The sequence below is a fragment of the Triplophysa rosa genome, linkage group LG20 (assembly GCF_024868665.1).
Source record: "Triplophysa rosa linkage group LG20, Trosa_1v2, whole genome shotgun sequence".
Taxonomy (NCBI): Eukaryota; Metazoa; Chordata; class Actinopteri; order Cypriniformes; family Nemacheilidae; genus Triplophysa; species Triplophysa rosa.
In genome coordinates this window covers 14,557,572-14,576,140 of record NC_079909.1, presented here as the reverse complement: position 1 = coordinate 14,576,140, position 18,569 = coordinate 14,557,572, and the positions used below count along the sequence as shown (strand labels likewise).

The window sequence follows — 18,569 nt, the reverse complement described above, 5'->3', positions numbered from 1 at the left end:
TCATGTAGTGTCTCCTCTTATTATTTATGTATGTGTGTCTATGGAAATGTTACTTTTTAAGACACTTTTCATTTCATTAATGTTTCATTCTTGTTTTTTAACAGGTTACTGATGGGGGAACTATTAAGCAGAAGATTTTTACGTACGATGCTATGTTCAACACCAATTACTCCCATATGGAGGATTACCGCAGGCGAGAAGATCTGGTATATCAGTCAACAGTCCGGTAAGAGCTTCTCATTGGTCATTTATCATCACAAAACATCATTTTGGTTTTGGATATTTGTGTAATTGGATAGTTGGTAATTTTAGTGTAATATTAAGTGACAGTAAGTCCATGGTGTACCGATTGTTGTTTAAAAAGTTATATGAGGTCAAAATCACTGCCTGGTTGTGTGCGGCGCATATAAACATGCCTTCTATTCGATTCTTTAGCACTCTGTTTCATGCTTTTTTATGCAAGGATGTGCCCGGCTTGATGGTCCCTAAAGAGCCAAGAAAAGTTGATTCATCTTATTTAAATCAATAATTGATGCATACACAATAAGTAAAACTTGAGCCCATTTGTAAACTTCGCCTCTGTATCCAGTGCTTTCTGATATTTGCATCCACCGAGCCCTTAGCCATGCTTTTCCATTGGGGTCTTATCATATAAAATGTTTCATTCTCCCCAATCAGGAAGCGTCATGTTCAGCCTTCCACTCTGAACATCTGCTTTGGTGTTTAACATGGCCCACTGAGGAACAGACGTGTCTCCTATGTCACTCCTGTTACCTGAGGCTCAGCTTGAAGCTAAAAAGCAAAGCAAGCTCCAGAAATACTTGCACTTCTTCTGCTCCTCAACAAAACATTGTGGTTTGACAGCTTTTTTGTCAGACCAAAAGCTGTTACAAAGTATTAGATGAATAGGGGGAAAGCAAAAGGGAAAATATTTTGATTGTTTGTTTAACCTGCTTCAAGGCTACCTGTACTTTCTACATCTCAGATTGCCACATGTGCATTTACTGTGTTTTTCACTTGAGCAGACCTTACTACCTCCTTGCTTTGCCATGAAAGTGGGCAAGTGGGAATGCTGTGTCTACAGCAAACATACCTACAGAAACAAACAGTCTTACCCAGCAGGACGTAAATTGACTGTCACACTATAAACAGCAGTAGGGATCAACTGTATTGACCTCTCAGTCTCACATAATGCTCAGGAAGGAAGATGGCAAATGTAGAGACAGTCGAAGTCCACCCAAGTCTAAACATGCACCCCACGACCTGGCCAGCTGGAACAGGAGCAATATAAAAACATGATGATGTGGGTCCTTACACATATTGAAATAAAACCCCAAGAGCTAAAGAAATAAGTAAATAATAAGTAAAGAACAAAGTAGGGATGAGAATCTGCAGTGACCTCACAATGCAATCTGAATAGAGTACCTCAGAGATTTTTGTATGCAAACCCGTGAAGCAAGTTAGCATTTTAGCATTTCCGGTTCCATCCTCCCAAAGTCTATGGGTTTTTTTAATGGGTTTTTGGTACTGTAGATCGCCTGAAATAAGATCTGTGGTTAACACTCAGTTATAACCTGCTTGTGATTTTAGCTTTATCGCGTCTTAAAAACATTTCTAACAAGTTGCTAAAAGCAACTACTGTACTTCCTTTGGCGGGGACGTTAGACACACATAAATCCAACATGGGCACTAATCTCAAAAAACGGGGATGGATATTCATTCACGGAGTAATTACTAGGGAACATGTTTTTAATGAAAAAGTTGCCATAGGCTTGGTGGTGGTGACGTTGATATCGAGCAACCGATCTTGTTTTTTTTTCAAAAGACTATGGAAAAAATGCAAAGGCTTCCGGTGGAGGGAACCAATGCAGCGCTAACTTTCAAGCTTCAAAAATACGTCATCTCTGCAACACTCCATTAATCTGGGTCCCAATACAATCATTTATGATCATTTATAATTGACACATTTCATTTTTGGATTTGGTTTAGAAAGAGTAGAATGTGCTAGTTGACATAACACTCATAGAGATAAATGGAAAACAAAAACCGTGAGTGGAGATTTTTAACCAGATGCATGCTTTTAAGAAGACTGTTTTTGCCACCTCGATCACATGTTTTGATGCACACACACGCACACACACACACACTGACTATCTTTTTACTTTTCGGCAGACACATACAAAAGCCGACACACTTTACGAATCCTTTGCTTTGTAGTCTCCAACACGCATTCCGTGGAAGACCGAAAGCACCCAGACAGTATTTCACAGACATAATGTCTCATTTTCATTCCAGTGGCAAAAAGCCACACCAGCAGTCCCTGCTACTCTAATTCAGCTCTTTGCATGTAAATAAATGCTCAAGTAAGGATCATTTCGACAAGAGAAAGGCAGACAGAGATAGCCAGAGGTGTCTACCGTGAGCTGGGTATATTTGATTTTTACATCACACAGAGAAAGAGGTAAAGCTGCTAGTTTCAATCTATCTACAGTGTGTACGGCTGCTTATAAGGACCTTGCATCTTTTATTTTGGTATCGTGCTTTTGTTTGTTTGTTTTAATATACTCTTGAAAAGCTTACTGAATTGTGAATGACACCTTATAGCTTTCAGTTCCCAAGAAAGCTTGACACACCACAAGGTGTCAAATGAGACATCATGACAGAGTAAATTAAAATTTGACATCTCTTACCCCCCTTTCTCCAACACACCCCCATCAAGGAGCCTCTTTTGTGAAGTATTTGATTTTTAATATTTAATAGGAGTCACAATTTGAAGAAGGCTCTTTTTCTGTTCCTGACATCTCTTCAACTTCTTTCCGTCACGGAGAATGTAGTTCGATAGTTCATAGCTGGAGCTGTCAATCAAACAAGCAGGTCTCTAGGACCCTCCCCCTGCACTCTGACCTGGCTCTCTCCTCTCATTATCATGGATCCTTCGTCTCTCCACCTGCTCCTATGACACAGAAACGCTCTTGGCAAAACATTCAGCTTTAAACTCAGAAACAAAAGCACTTACGCCCACTGGGCCCTTCAGCAGAAGCCCATTCTTCAACAAAAGCCCCTGATTATCACACACATCTATCACAGTTTTTTCTGACTTTCCGCGTGAAGAGGGAGATATGAAATATGGTGTGTGTCAGTGAGGCATGTGATGTAACTTGTTTCAGTCTGGCGCTCTCCTTTTTAAGTTGTGGAGCTGCTGTTATATATCTTGACAATAAAGGTGAGGGAGGCGGCTTGTGAGAGCTGCCACCTCACTGATTCATGACTGTTTTATTTTCATCTGTGAAAATTGGAAAATTTTTGAATAGTGACAATGTCAATATCTGAACGTTAAATTGTAGGATTTAATATATACTGAATATACTCACTGTATAGACGATTTCACCGGCAACAACATAAACAAACGTTATGTGTCCCAAACTTAACTTCCGATAGACCTCCGCAAAGAATCAATAACTGTTGAGTAGTTTTAATGTAATTTAATACAATAAATATGGAATATTTAAATATATTAAATATATATATTTTTAAATGAATTAAATATAAATCAAATTGTTAAATTATAACCAAACACAGACCAGAAGTCAACTTTGGGCCAGGTATGTGTGTTCGATGAAAGTGTCTATATAAAATATTGGTATTATTATATATTTATATATTTGAATTTCAAGATTATTGGCATGCCTGCTTTTCCAATTAACTGCACCGTTTGCTGTTCGTTGTGTCCAATTCAGACATTCTAAAATCTACGGACAACGTTGTCAATAAGTGTGTTTACATCTGTGACCTTACATTGATTATGCTTAATAGGCCAACAACATGTAAGGTCATGCAAATGCCTTGTTTTTACTGGGGAAAGTTCATAAAGAGGTTAAACAACACCTAGTCGATTTCACTTTGCATTTAATGGCCCTTGAGGTTGTCAGCTTATTCAATGAACATGTCTTGTGTGCATGTCAAGACGTTTTTTAATTCAATTTTATTTTGATTATTTTACTTGGTAAATGCACATTATAGGTGCACAATATAGGTATTGAACCAAATAAAAAAATGCATAAATATTTTATATATCACTTGTATGCTATTTTCAGGAAAAACATTTATAATAATATAATTTAATAATAATTTGTTAATTTTGTTAATGTAAGAAAACAAAATTATAGAACAAAAATATGAGATAATTACCAAAACTCAAATAAATGCTAATACTTTGTTTCTAAACGTTAAATACTAAAGATTTGTACAAAAAATGTAAAGGAAGTGAATTAATTTTAAGATGGATCACAGTCACACCACATAACATTTTTTAGGGCTACGGCCAATTCATAGAAACACACTGAAATGACTTAATTTGATATTTACTTTTAATTTATTTATAAATTGCTTGTATGTGTACACCACATTCTTGATGTTTGAATAACTGCAAGAGATTACTATTTATTTGTATTTTTAAATCGTATATTGTATTATATATTTATACATACCCCTTCTCAGGAATTTAAATGAAAATGTGTTTATCAACAATTTACAGGAAAATCTATTGTGCTTGTCTTTCATGAATGATGCCCTTTGAGTGATTTTATGAGTGAAAGAAAACCATCCACCTCAGCTGACCCGTGTGTTTGATGACTCATGAAATAATGATCTATAGAGAATATTATAACACCATAAATTCAGCCTGGGACGCATTCTAACATCACACGCCCACAAGCACCTGTAAGAACAGGCCTGTGCTGAGAAATTTAAGGCACATTTCTGTAATTACAGAATGTTATATTCCTGGCAGCCATCGCTCCATCCTTCCCAGATCACACGCTTACACATGCAGCAGAGTGGCAGGACCTGGCTAGGCAAATCCCTTGGGTGAATCGGTGTGATTTAATGCTAATCAGCTTTTTATTACTCTCTGATTAACAATCCATCTACATTTTTAGGGCACAGTGGGAGAGGGACAAAAATAGAAAGGGTGGGCGAGAGAGAGAAAGAGATTGTGGAGTATAGCTGGAGTTTTGGTCCCATTGAGGTTATTTTGAAGAACTGAATATCGAAGTGAGCCACACTCTTGTGCAACATCGCAGACGTTTCGCAGAGGGTTTGGAGGGAGGAAGGCAGTAAGAGACAGAGGTGAAACAGAGAGTGTTGAAAATGAGAAGCGGGGGTTCAGAACGTTGCAAAGCTCAGAGGGTGAGCGAGACAGGAACTGTGAGAAATGTGCTGGCCGGGATTCAGAGACCCGGGCAGTAAAGCTCATCCAGAGAGAGGACACTTGCAGGGTGGAACGTGAGACCAATGCCAAAGCGCAGAGCCTGAGCCAAAACTCTCATCCAATCATCACGCTCCATGCATGTCAAGCAGTCCTGGAAATGAGGAAAAAAAACGCGCGAAAACAACAATAAAAGCTCTTAAAGCTGCCAATAGACAAGATTAAAATTACAGACATCCGAGAAGAGAAATAGCAGAGTGGTTTTATTTGCACCCATAGCTTTGCTGCCATTGCCATGATGGTGAATACATTGCAATTAACACGTTACAGTAACTGCGTTTCTGCTCATCAAGTCTAAGTAAATTGTGTGAGTTGCAGGGGGAAAATACAGCGGCAGGGTGGGTGGAGCGAGACATGAAGGGAATGTTGAGAGCTCACCTGCTGCCCTCATTCAATATAAATGAGCTTGGATTCAGTCAGTCTAGCTGTTTGCTGTTTTTTTTTAGGTAAGTAGACCATGTCGAACAGCGTCAAACACATGCAAACCTCGTTGGGATTGTTGAAGGATCGCTTGACTGAAGCCGTAGACGGAGACCAAGATTTTTATTTTTCATGAGGCTTTGAGAAAATCATTATACCGTTAACAATGTTGAACATGGGCTCATACAATATGTACACTTGGCAGCAATGATCCACAAACAAACAAAGAGCGAATACAAACTCAAAAGACGTAAGTAATGTTAAAGCAACACCGCAATCCAGCCTCTTCAGATCCATTATGGGTCTTTGGGTCTTTTTCATAATCAATATTTTTTTGTTCTGTTTTGTCAGTAAAAAATGTATAACATTCTTTAAACAAGATCAATTTACATGTGAAGCTTACAGTTGGTATGAAAATAAGGTTTGTTTTTAGAGAGTGCACTCTTCAGAAAGCAAGTCTTATTAGAAAACATACATTTGGTACTCAGGTGTGTTTTTCTTCTGCCACTGGCAAAATAAACAATACGGAAAAAACTATATATATTATAAAGATAAAGATATATGAATTGTCCTAATAATTTTTGTTTCAGTGTAATGCTCAAGGTTAGACATTATTTGTATGGCTTTTCGGAATAGCCATTGTAATCCATCCACAAATAAGTAATTTAAGTAATTTAATTTAGTTTTATTGGGGTGATGCTGAGAGAAGAGGAAAGGGAGAAAATAAAAGTACAATAATGGACCAATAATGTTCAGACAAACATCTGGGTGTCATCGTCAGCAGTCTACTCCCCTCTGTTGAGCTCCAGAGACAACAGAAAATGATGGATGGAGGGAGGCATTATGGGTATTTGCCAGGCCTGGAGAGCGGCAACTCTTTTCTTAAGAAATGGTCATCTCAGCAGGCTCTCTCTCTCCCTCTCTTTCTGTTTGCCTGTCACACAGCTATGACGGAACACCTTTTTCTATAGCTTTATTGCAGTCTTTTTCAAGCTACAGAAGGCTAGATGCTGAACTGCCACGTTTAACTGCAGCTGGAAGTGTTTTGCTTTGATTTTCATTCATTATATAGCTTGTGTGCAGACTACAAAATTAAGCCTGGACTGTTTGAAGAAGTGTTTTTATTAAACTCACACATATCGTTTATCATATATAGTGTGCGTGAGATATTAAAACACTAAATTAATGCTTGTAAAGTCAAGTATCACAATGATATTTGTTCATACTTACTGTAGACTTATGGATTGTGAAAACATCCCTAGCATAAAATATGAACATTTCTGCACGTTACAACCAAACAACAAAAAACACTTTTTGTCTAGACTTTAAATAAATATACTTCACATAATAAATAAAAGAGAGTGTAAGAATTGGGCCAGCAAGTAATCTCCCTAGCAACTGCATAGCAACGTACAGTCTATACCACTCAAGACACCTTAGAAACTGCATAGCGATCACCCAGAACAGCCCTAGAATAGCTTTTTTCCAGAAAATCTGGTTTAATGTCTTTGATTTAGGATGTTTTGTCTGTGATTGAGAACAATATAACTCATGATTTACAATAATAATTAAAATGATCTGTGTATGAATTGCTCAAAATGTGCATTAAATATAAAATGCTTAAAATATGTGTTTGCATAATTTGTCTTATTTTCTTCTATGTTTTTACCAGGCTTCCAGAGGTTCGGCTCTCTGACAGCGGACCTTATGAATGCCATGTAGGAATCTATGACCGAGCAACGCGGGAGAAAGTCGTCCTGGCATCAGGGAATGTCATTCTTACAGTCATGTGTAAGTATAAAGGCACTATGCACTGCCGAAACCCATCCTGCTTCGTTTTTGCCCATCAGATATGTGGGACAAGGTGTGTTGTTGTGAAGTCTTCAGAAAATATAAGCAAGGATATGATCACATATAAAAGGTTTTCATTTACAAGTAAATCATATTGTTCCGTCACTAAAATGCTGGAGCGTCACGTGATTCATGGAGACTTCAGATAGTTCCAGGAAGTTATGTTTTCTCTTTAAATGCTTTATTTCTTTCATTTTTTTATTCATTAAATGGCTTTCGTCTTTAAATGGGTTAGAAGTTTACCTCAGCTGGTCTGTTTAGTCGCAGCTCCATGCGTTACTAGTAACTTCCGGGAACTATTGCTACATTGCTGTGACAAAACTGTTCCATTGGAGTCAACGGAGTTGACGCGACTCTCTCTCTCTCAATGGCTCTGGATCCCAGGGATTGCACGTACTTTACAATGTATAGTACAATGCAATGTAAGTCACTTTGGATAAAAGCGTCTGCCAAATGCATAAGATGTGAATGTAGATGGCTGAAGAGTTGACCTACGGGTGTTTTCGCACCCAGAAGCTGACCCACAATCCTTTGACTTATCCCTTACTTTGTCTCTTTTATTTCACCTTTACTTGTGAAACTGAAGATTTAAAGCCTTATTTTCTTTTAATCTTAACATTTATAGTAGTGGGCAAAAGTGATGTCTGGTGGGGATATTTGTACAATATTTTATTTTATTGTACCCTCGGGTTAGATTTGGCAAATACAAATATGTGAAAAAATGCATAGAAAAAGCTCACAAGAAATAAAGCATATATAGACTGTAATTTTAAGCAGGGCGGAAGCAGGGTATGTTTATTAATGCATCATCATGATTGACGCTTGAAGGTGTTTCCTTTCATCTGCTGCCTTAACAACACCGCAGTGCCTAAAGGGAGGACTCCAGACACTTACATGCACTCTACACCTCTCAGCCGCCTCCCTCCAGCCATTAGCCTGGGACTCGTCTAATGACAGGCGGCTGTGCATGCTACGGTTTGTCCATCAGTCAGATAGGAATGAAGCCTGCTGTTAATAAGGAGCCTCATCATTTTCTGCCCATTGTTAAAATTTATAAATAAATATGGATGTGTGTGGTCCACATGCTGATATTTCTATCATGGACAGCTGCTCAACTGTCTGATAACACTGAATAGAAGTCTTTAAAAAAAAAACAGAAGGGCTGATGCGAATAAAGGCGTCTCTGACTAAAAAGGCCACTTCCATCCAGAGATAGAAAGAACTCAACCCATTACACGAAGTCTGAGGTTTCCAACCTCTGGGTTGCGAGGTTAGCTTGAGATCCACATGGGTTCACGAGAGATTTGTATTTATTTTATTGTGTTTAAAAAAAATTAATGCACTCAATTTATATACTCTTAAAAATAGGTTCTCTTCACAGAGATGCCATAGAACAACCATTTTTGGTTCTCCAAAGAACCGCTTATTGTAAGTTCAAAGGTTCTTTGCATCAGTGTTCTTTTTGGAGCCATAGGTTACCTCTGTGTAATACATTTTGATCAGTTGTTGCGACAAAAAGGAAAGACAATGAATGCAAAGGTGAATGCTGTTGCTAAAAGTGGATATTGTGCTGTCCTTCTGAAACCTTGTATCTCCATACAGTTTTTTTTATACCTATTTCATTATTTTAGTCACCCTTTATGTTTGTCATTGGCAGTGTTGGGAGTAATGCGTTACAAAAGTAATGTATTACAGTAACAAATTACTTTTTGCTTTAACGCAGTAGTGTAAGGCATTACTAATCAATTATCAGTAATATTTTACTCGGTACATGTTCAGTAACGCTTGCGTTGCAACAAACCTTTCGCCCCCGAGACATTAACAAATCAAAAATCCCGCAAGTAAGTTCTATTTCCTGTTCGTGAATAGACGCGTGTGGTGTCATTCATCTCCCTCTGGCTATTTTGTATTTAAGTACCTTTGAAAAAAATTAAATGTATTTTGTATTTAAATGTTTAATCTTAGTATTTTTGTTTTTTCAAACTAAAATACTTTTTGCCAATCAACCTCCGTATTAGACTTCATGGATGGGCAGTGTTTCAAATTCATCCATTTGAAATACAAAATATACAGTATATTATATATATATAATATATTATTACTTTTAAATAACAGTAACAAGTAATCTGTAATGTATTACAGTTTGGAAGTAACTTGCACAACACTGGTCATTGGGTTTTGCAAATACCGAACCAATAAAAAGTATTAAAAGGGGCTTGTCAACTTTGATAACAGTATTTAATCATATTCAAATGTACAGTGTTTTTATAACTGTGAATACTGTGAATCAGGGCATACAAGGTTTTGGAACGAGAGCGTACATATGCAGAATTTAAACTGCCTGAGTGCCCCATAAATGCTGGTAGCATGTGTTAGCACTTTTTTGCTTAAAGGATTTAAAACTGTTGTTTGCAAGACCACATGCAACCAAGAGAGTATTTTAACACCTACAAATTTGGTTGCAAACCCAAAAAAGAGTGAGAACCCCTTGGCTAAGCTTTATCAATAGGAGATATTTTGAAAACGCTGACTTCTGATTACTAATCCCAGGAAAATTGTGTGTCTGGAAGCATTTGAGTGTGTGTGACTTGTAAAACCCTACACTTCTATGTGGGAAGGATAGCCCGTAGCATTGTGGATAATTGCCATCTAATCTGAAACTGAATTATTCATAACCTATCAGTGTCGCAAGTTCAACTGGTGTAGGAGAGAGAAAACGTGACAAGTGCACGAAAGAAAATGAGTGAAAAATGTTAATTAATAAGAAGCCTTGCACATGTAGCATTTACATACCTTAAAAGACCTATATATATATAAATATATAGATATTAATAAATTCTTGCCAGGAATTTCAAACGTTTTCTTTTAAAGCCAGGCATCAATACTATTTTGAAAGTTATTAAAATTAAAACAGGTATTTTAAAACAAATTACAAATTGTCTATGGGATAATAAGCAGTTTATTGTGTGTTGTTTTCACATGGAAACAATGAAATGGATTATGCTTAGTGAATAAGATGCAGGTTTTTCTAAAAGTGTGTTACTTTGATGGAATCGTTTAGTTTGACTGTTTCTGTTATTTTCTTTGATATAAGTGAAATTAGTACTGTCCCAAAGAAAGTGTTCTGTCCTCACAGAGCGCAACACTGCTGATGTCTGTCTTTGCTGGGGTCGGACCATCAACTGTCTTATCATCGGTGTAATAAGGTTCAATAAAAGGAAGGAAGGAGGAGGGACCCAGCGAAAAATCAAACATTTTAATTCAAAATAAATAAACAATAAACAGCAATAAAACAGGCCGGCAGCCCCTCACGGACGACTGCCGGCCACACAAACATAAACACAAAAGTAAAAAGCTGGCAGCCCCTAGCGGACGACTGCCGGCAACACAAACATAAACAAACTTAAACAAAACTTAACTAATGTCCGGGCCCGGTCCTCTCTCGCCGTATTCTCCTGCCGTTCGTCCTTTTATGCTTCCGCTCTCCTCGACGCCCAGCTGACACTCATTATCAATCGCGTCCCGGCCTCGCTTCTTCCTCCCACGGCTCTCGTCACGCCTCCCTCGTAACATACCCCCATCGCCCCTCACAGGCCGGGGGGCACCCACGAGACTGTGCTTACTCCCCCCCCGGGGGGCCAGTCTCAACGGCCCCAGCGCCTGTGGGTATGGACAGACGAGATGAGAGAACGGAGACGGAAGCACCAGGAAAGACAGAGGGGAGAGAGGAAACAGAAAAAAAAATTGGTCCGGTTCATCCGACACGCTGTCGCTCGGTCCTCAGCCAGCCGAGAGACTCTTCCTCGCGGTGCCATGCGGTGGTACTGGACGCTCGGTGGACGGCTCGCGCCTCCTCCGCCCCCTGGCAGCCGGCGATGGCTCTTCCGGCTGAAGGCAGCCAGTAGCGAGTCCCCCGCTTCCTGATCCTCCCCTTTCAGGCATACGGCAGCAGGCTCCAGCCCACGGCAAGCGGGGCTGACTCCTCCGCTCCCTCACGGACCATCCCACCTCGACCCAGGGGCGCGGCAGCGAGGCCCTAGTGTCCTAGCGGTGGCTCCTCCAACTGCGGGCAGAAGGTAGCAGGTCCCCTGCTTCCTGCTCCTCCCCTTTCTGGAAGACGGCAGCAGGCTCCGGCCCACGGCAAGCGGGGCTAACCTCTCCGCTCCCTTTCGGATGGCAGCCACCCCACCTCGACCCAGGCACACGGCAGCGACCTCTTCGTCCCATCCGGGCACACGTTCCAGCACCACCGCCTCGGGCAGCTGTTGGCAGACATCCCTCATCCACGCTGCCCGACTCCGCAGCACCGAGAGACCCCTCGGGGCAAGGGCTCTTCGACAGCATGTCCCACCTTCCTCCCGGGTTTCGGCACCACTGTAATAAGGTTCAATAAAAGGAAGGAAGGAGGCGGGATCCAGCGAACAATCAAACATTTTAATTCAAAATAAATAAACAATAAACAGCAATAAAACAGGCCGGCAGCCCCTCACGGGCGACTGCCGGCCACACAAACATAAACACAAAAGTAACAAGCCGGCAGCCCCTCTCGGACGACTGCCGGCAACACGAACATAAACAAACTTAAACAAAACTTAACTAATGTCCGGGCCCGGTCCTCTCGCCATATTCTCCTGCCGTTCGTCCTTTTATGCTTCCGCTCTCCTCCGTGAGAGATACGAGGCCGGAATGACGCCCAGCTGACACTCATTATCAATCGCGTCCCTGCCTCGCTTCTTCCTCCCACGGCTCTCGTCACGCCTCCCTCGTCACAATCGGCAAACAGAGATGTTCTCATTTCAATAATGATGATATTTGCTCTCGCTCGTTTTATTTGAAGCCTGGTACAAATATCTCCAACTACATTTGCCTGCTACAATATCAGACTGATAGCCCACTTTAACTCACTGTTACTCACTTTACTCTCTATTGTTTTTATTTCTTGCCAGTTATTTATCAGAAAATTTGACATGCACGTAATTCTCTCGAGGCTAAATGTCATGCTTAACTGCAACACGTGTTACAAAGTAGAATTTAACACCAGATTAGATGACATTGGAGAAACCTGTGAAGCAAGTCAGCTAGGCAAGTAATTAGTTCAATTAAATGCTATATTCAGAAAAAAAGTAGAGTGCCTGTGGCTGTGAAGGTTTAAAGTTGAAAGAGCTCAGCTGAATTAAACCTAATTAATTTCTTTTGTCCGCTAACACTTTTTAATGGACAGGGAATTAAGATATTTAAACGGTTGGAGAATCTTTCTGTGCTCTGGGCTACATATTCACATATATATAATTTATATGTAGATAATTGCTTCTGTGCACCCTAAAATACTGTCTTCACATGATTTAACGTCCTGATAGAAAAACACGTGAAACATTTTTGTGTGAAACCCATAGGATCACACGTGCGACATGTGGTGACATGTTTTCCACATGTAATCCTATGTGAAAATTGTGAAATTATTTTTTATCTGTTAAGGGGTCCGGTCGTTTTGAGAATTTTACTGTGGGGTCCATGCAGACTAGGTTATTTTGTGTTGTAGTACAGTTCATTTCTTTTACCAACAAAAATAATCCGATTTTGCTGTTACACAGGTTTGAGCCATCATTTGATGCCTTTTTAAGGAAAGTACATCTAGTATCCAGGAATATACTTTCCATATCTGATCTGCTGTCAATCACTGTAGCAAATAATGGTGACTTCATTGTTGTTGCTCTATTTTTAAAACAAATCAAATAGCATACAAAGTCATGCACTAAAGTCCTATCAGGCAGAATTCAGTGACACTTGACCAGCAGATATGAATTAGGCAACTTTACGGTTTAAATAGCGAACATATTAAATTAAATTTAGTGATTTTAACTGAAGAATTCATGTAAGTGCTTTAATACAGTAAGCTTCACATTTCTGACCATTTTGCCTTCTAAGCATCCATTCTATATGCATTACTGTAAATGCAACTGTGGTTATATTTAAGTGGGCTCACTTTCTAGAAATGTTTATTATTACTTAACTAGGGCCAGTGGACTTTGCTTTTTGACTTTCACACAGCATCACCATGCAGTAGTAGAGCACCATGGGATGACAGTTCCCCTACAGCTGAACATTTAAACATTTTAGAATTGGTCTAAAGCACCCTGCGATAAATGTCAAGAGTTCCAGATCATTTGTTTGCTAATTTTTCTAAACTTGATAACCTTTTTCTGTAATGTGTTGTTTGTGATTATTCAGTATTGATGTGTTACTCTTTTTGTTCCTAAACACTCATAGGCGATAATTACTCAAGCTGAAAACTTTTGTTACCAATCAAGGCTACATTACTTACTTCCTGTAAAGATTTAGCGAAGGCCCCTGTTGGCAGACCCAACCAAGATGTCGCCTACTCCAAAATTCATGCGGTGAACCCGTTTAGCCCGTCTTGCCCAAAACGTCCTTGTCAATTCCAGGTGCATTGAGCTTCTCATCACGTAAGCGTGAAATCCTTTGTTTTAACCTTTGCAAAGTGCAAGGTGGTAATTGAGAGGACATCCTTCACAAGACAGGAGGACCCCGGATTTATATACCCCTTCTAAAAATGAGAGACCGAGAGAAAGCTAAAAGCAGAGAGAAAGATGAGCCGCAGGGTGCTTGGGGAGCAATTACTTCTTCATCCTATAAACTGGTATTCACTTCAATTACGGTGCCCAACTTTAATCAAGCAGTGTGTATATTTAGCTGTGCAGCTTTTATAAATGGAGGAATTAATGACACCTTGCTGCAGCACAAACATGACGGAGGTTGGAGACTCGGTGTGGTGCAGGAGTAGCTGAGATGGAGTTGGGGGAGGTTGATGGATAGCCGTGGAGCACTTGTGAGAGTTTCCTGAATGTGCGTGTGGTTTCTGTTCTTTATGCTTGGCTCAGACTGGATCTAAGTTTAACTTTTTGATACGTCTCTATTATTTCTTTAGTATTCAGTTGTTGGACCTATATGATGTAAATATGATGATGTAATGTATTTTAATTGTTTTATTTTGCTGGCTTAATCGGATATTATGTACTGTGACCCCAAAAGGAGGCATTTTATAGCAATCATTTTATCTCTGTTAAACTTATCTTGAAATTAGATGGTTTCTGTCTTTGGTTGGATTGTTTACAACAGGAAATGTCAAAAATATGTTGCAGTTCCTTATGAAGTTACAGTTCCATCCAGCTGGCAAATAACTCGATTTTATTTATTTGCAAAGACACTTCATAATCATAATTGGTGCTTGTGAGCCTTTAGTCTGAACCCAGAGCCCAACCTAGAGGGCCAGGCCATGTTGTGAGAAAAGATGACCACGCCAAAGGCTCGGAATTATCTTATGAGGACAACGTATTAACAAGATTCATCCTATTCAGCCTCCAGGCATAATGTGTGCAAGGTTTGCATGGGTCTTGAGCTTTGTCTCGTTTATCTTCATCTAACCTTTGAGAACATCTCATTATTTCCATGTGCTTTTTTGTGCCCCATCTCCTCTGAAGGGTCATCCGTCCTGGCATTCCAATAGGAACCTACCTGTTGTGTCAGACTTCTTTTCATTATGAAATGAATGGTTGGGAAAAACATCTGAAAGTCATGACCTAACATTCAAAACAGCTTAATTGTAGATATGACGTTGAACCTCCTGCCAATAGTCCTTTGATGGTGAAAAAATCGTTTTGGCAGTGTTCTCAACAGCTTTGTGGTACTTTCATTGAAAAGAAAAATGTGTTTGAAAATAAACTATTTTAAATTCTAAACATCTTTCTGTGGGGGTGAGGCCCAGGGGTGATAATTGTGGTGAAATAAACAATCATTACATTACCGATGGATTTTCACACCGACACTTGCCTCTCTGTGCTTTCATTTAAGCTAGAATTTTTTTGTCTGTTCATTTTATTCATTTTTAAGTCTTCAAAGAGCCAGTGTTTCGTGTCTGGAAGTTTAAAAGCAACATTTTTTTTACTATAATTGAACAAATGTGTGTTAGGGTGTATGTAAAATAACCTTTTACAACAAATCTTTTGTGAAACAGAAAAGTTCTGCAGTTGTTAAAAGTTTTTTATAGATCCATAAGCATGGTTTTTCTATGGCAACATTAAGCACCTTTATTTTTAATTGTGTTTTTGACAAAAATTATTTCATTGATTACTCACCCTCGTCATTCCAAACCTGTATGACTTTCTTTTTTCGGCAGACCACAAAAGATGATATTTTGATGAATGTTGGTAACCAAACATTGACTTCAATTGTATGGACACAAAACCACTGAGACATTTCTCAAAATATCTTCTTTTGTGTTACACAGAAGAAAGAGTCATATACAGATTTTGAATGACAAGAGGATGAATAAGATGTTTTATATATTTAAAGGTGAACTGTCCCTTTAAGAAGCAGTTTTCCACCTGACAGTCCGAGTACATAAATTGATGTCAAACTCTTTCTTTTATAATCAGAAAATGATTAATTAGTGCGATTACAATAGAGAACTGGATACTAAATTTCTATGTAAGGGATAATGTACAGCCAAGGCACCAATTGATGTAAAATTACCCTAGAGAAGCTCTGGGTTTTTAATTATCCTGGAAGGGCTTTTATTTTGTGAACGGGAGCGCTCCCTGCACTTTAACCCGCATATTCCATAATTGCGTGATTGCTGCATTTTTCTAACATAAAATATGTTTTCTGTACCTTTTGGTAATTAGTATTTAAAAACTGACATGCACATAGCTCGCATGAAAAATTAATTACAAAGCAATATAGAGGCTCTTATGTGCATTGCGTGCCATGATTACATTTTGTCAACTGACCCGTAAACTCTAGACATTATGCAGATTGTGATCACTGATTGGACAATAAAAATGAAATATTCAGTAAGGCCACAGAATGTGCGTTTGCAAGCACTACGCTGCTCCGTTCAATGAGTTTTATTTAAACCAGAATACCCAGCTAACATACAAGTGAACCATTCAAACCAATGTTTACATTTAATACCCCCAACAACAAGCACAACCATTTAACACTACGATTGTATACAAGCCATGCATTCATTTATACAGTAAACGGGCTTTTATGTGTTTATCAAAACAGCACTGCACTTTTCTGGCTTTGGTCCTCATGTCATTTGTGCCATGTATTGAAAGGGTTCTCTTGACTTCTCATTTTAAGTATAGAGGAGCCAAAGGAATGACACACTGTGTTTGCTCTCCCATGCTGCGCTATTGTTTATCAGATTGCATTAGAAGTGCAGCACACAATGTCATTCAGAGGATCTGCTGTTATTTTCCCTGCGTGAACCCAAGACTGTTTATTACAGCCTGTATGAATGCGTTCCTGTGGAGGACCGGTTGCTGCTCAGAAAATGATGCCCAGCGTGGTCAGGGCATGCGACCGATAGTATTCACGTTATGCGCTTTGATCAGACTTTGGCATTATTGTTTAACAATAATGTCACATGGGTAATATATGTTTTCGAAAATTACAGCTCCCGCCATCCATGGCAGGTAGGGCTTTGTCACAAAAGATCAGAAATGAGAATGCAAGTCGTAGCCCCAAAAAGGTAAGCTAGTCATGCAAGCTAAAAGTGGCCATTTAGTTTTGAAGACAATGACGCTTAGTCGGCCCTGAAGAGCGTAATACAAATTCCCAAAAAATATTTTGCAAACTCATTGGTGGAAATGTGGAAGTAATTAATGACTGCGCAGGCTGCAAATGATGAAACTAGACAAACATTCGCTTTCCTTTTCGCCTGACTGCTAGCGTAGCCCTAAACCCATCCTCAAACGCCATGACAGTAAATGTAAATGATAAACATCCCTGTGTTGTTCAAGATTTTCAATAGAAGCAAGTGTCTTATGTTTTTAAAGCGAGTGATGATCTTTTAAGCTGCTTTGAAAAGCATGTTGTGTTGCAAACCCACATTTAAAGCCGCAAATTAAATTGGGTCATACCAGTTGTTCTGCATTGCTGTTTAAATAAAAGAAGCTGACTGAAGATAAGAGATAAGAGATGAACAGAGGTTGAGTATAGAGCAAACAGTATTTGGAGCCAGTGACCTTCACCAAATTGAGAGTTATTCATGAAAGCTGCTTAATAATCTCTGAGCTTCCATCTTCAAACACTGAGTGACTTCAAAAGACATTTCCCCCTGACAAATAAACTTGGATAGGCACACATGTGTGACACTGAGTACACGTGTGGGCAACTGTGTGTGTTTCTTTAGCCAACATGGCACACTCCCATTTTTGGTAGAAATATTTTCTTTTGTTGTGGTTACACAGTTTCCCTCACGGCAGCTACCTTTGTACATCCTCCTCTCCCAGCAGGATATCATCACTGGCTGGGCATCTCTCCTCACACTGGCCTTTGCTGATGGAGCAAGACCATCACCTCCTAAGAGAGCTGCTGATTGAAGCGGATGATGAGGTGGAGAAATCATACTCCCTCCTCTCTGTGGTGACGCAAGATATTGAAAACACGAATACCGCCTTGTTCAAAACTCTCTCTTACGTTCAGCTTCCAAGACATATGCCAGCATGTATAATGCACGACACATAGAAAGTATGTCAAATGTTAACTTCGGGTTTGAGCTTCGGGGAATGTACTGTATTATCTGCATGAGCGCTTTAGCTTTGCTTTGTGTTTCCCTCGTCTGCTTGCACGCGTGATGTCGACGCATAATGTGAATTGCGAAACTTCACACCCTGAGTAATTTCTGCCAAGTCTCTCGTCCCCTAAAGTTTGTGCCAAATCACATCACGGCTCGACAGAGTCTGGATTTTGTGTCTCAAAGGACGCGTGTCGCTTTGGTGAACGTCACATGTCATATGCCAACCTTCAGAGGCAGCGGTTTGAAATTAATATGTGAGGCGGTTAGATTTTTGGAGTCAGTCCCGAAGAGCCTTTCATAGGGCAGCTGGTGCCTGGCGGTGACACACACAAACCTTCACTCACACACAGCAACACAGGTTCAAGGACTCATGGATGCCGCCCATAGGCGTGCAGCTAATGGATTTGTTTTCGCTCTGCCAGCTTT

The 18,569-nt window shown here is 39.6% G+C and overlaps 1 protein-coding gene across 4 annotated transcripts in view; it reads left to right on the top strand.

Annotated features, from left to right (window-relative positions):
* igsf21a (immunoglobin superfamily, member 21a) overlaps nt 1–18,569 on the top strand; it is a 175,287-nt gene that overhangs the window by 114,333 nt on the left and 42,385 nt on the right. For all 4 annotated transcript variants that reach the window (XM_057361631.1, XM_057361632.1, XM_057361633.1 and 1 more), the window contains 2 exons: nt 105–226; nt 7,359–7,477. In XM_057361631.1, the coding sequence (XP_057217614.1) occupies nt 105–226; nt 7,359–7,477 (241 nt within the window). The remainder of the gene's footprint in view (nt 1–104; nt 227–7,358; nt 7,478–18,569) is intronic.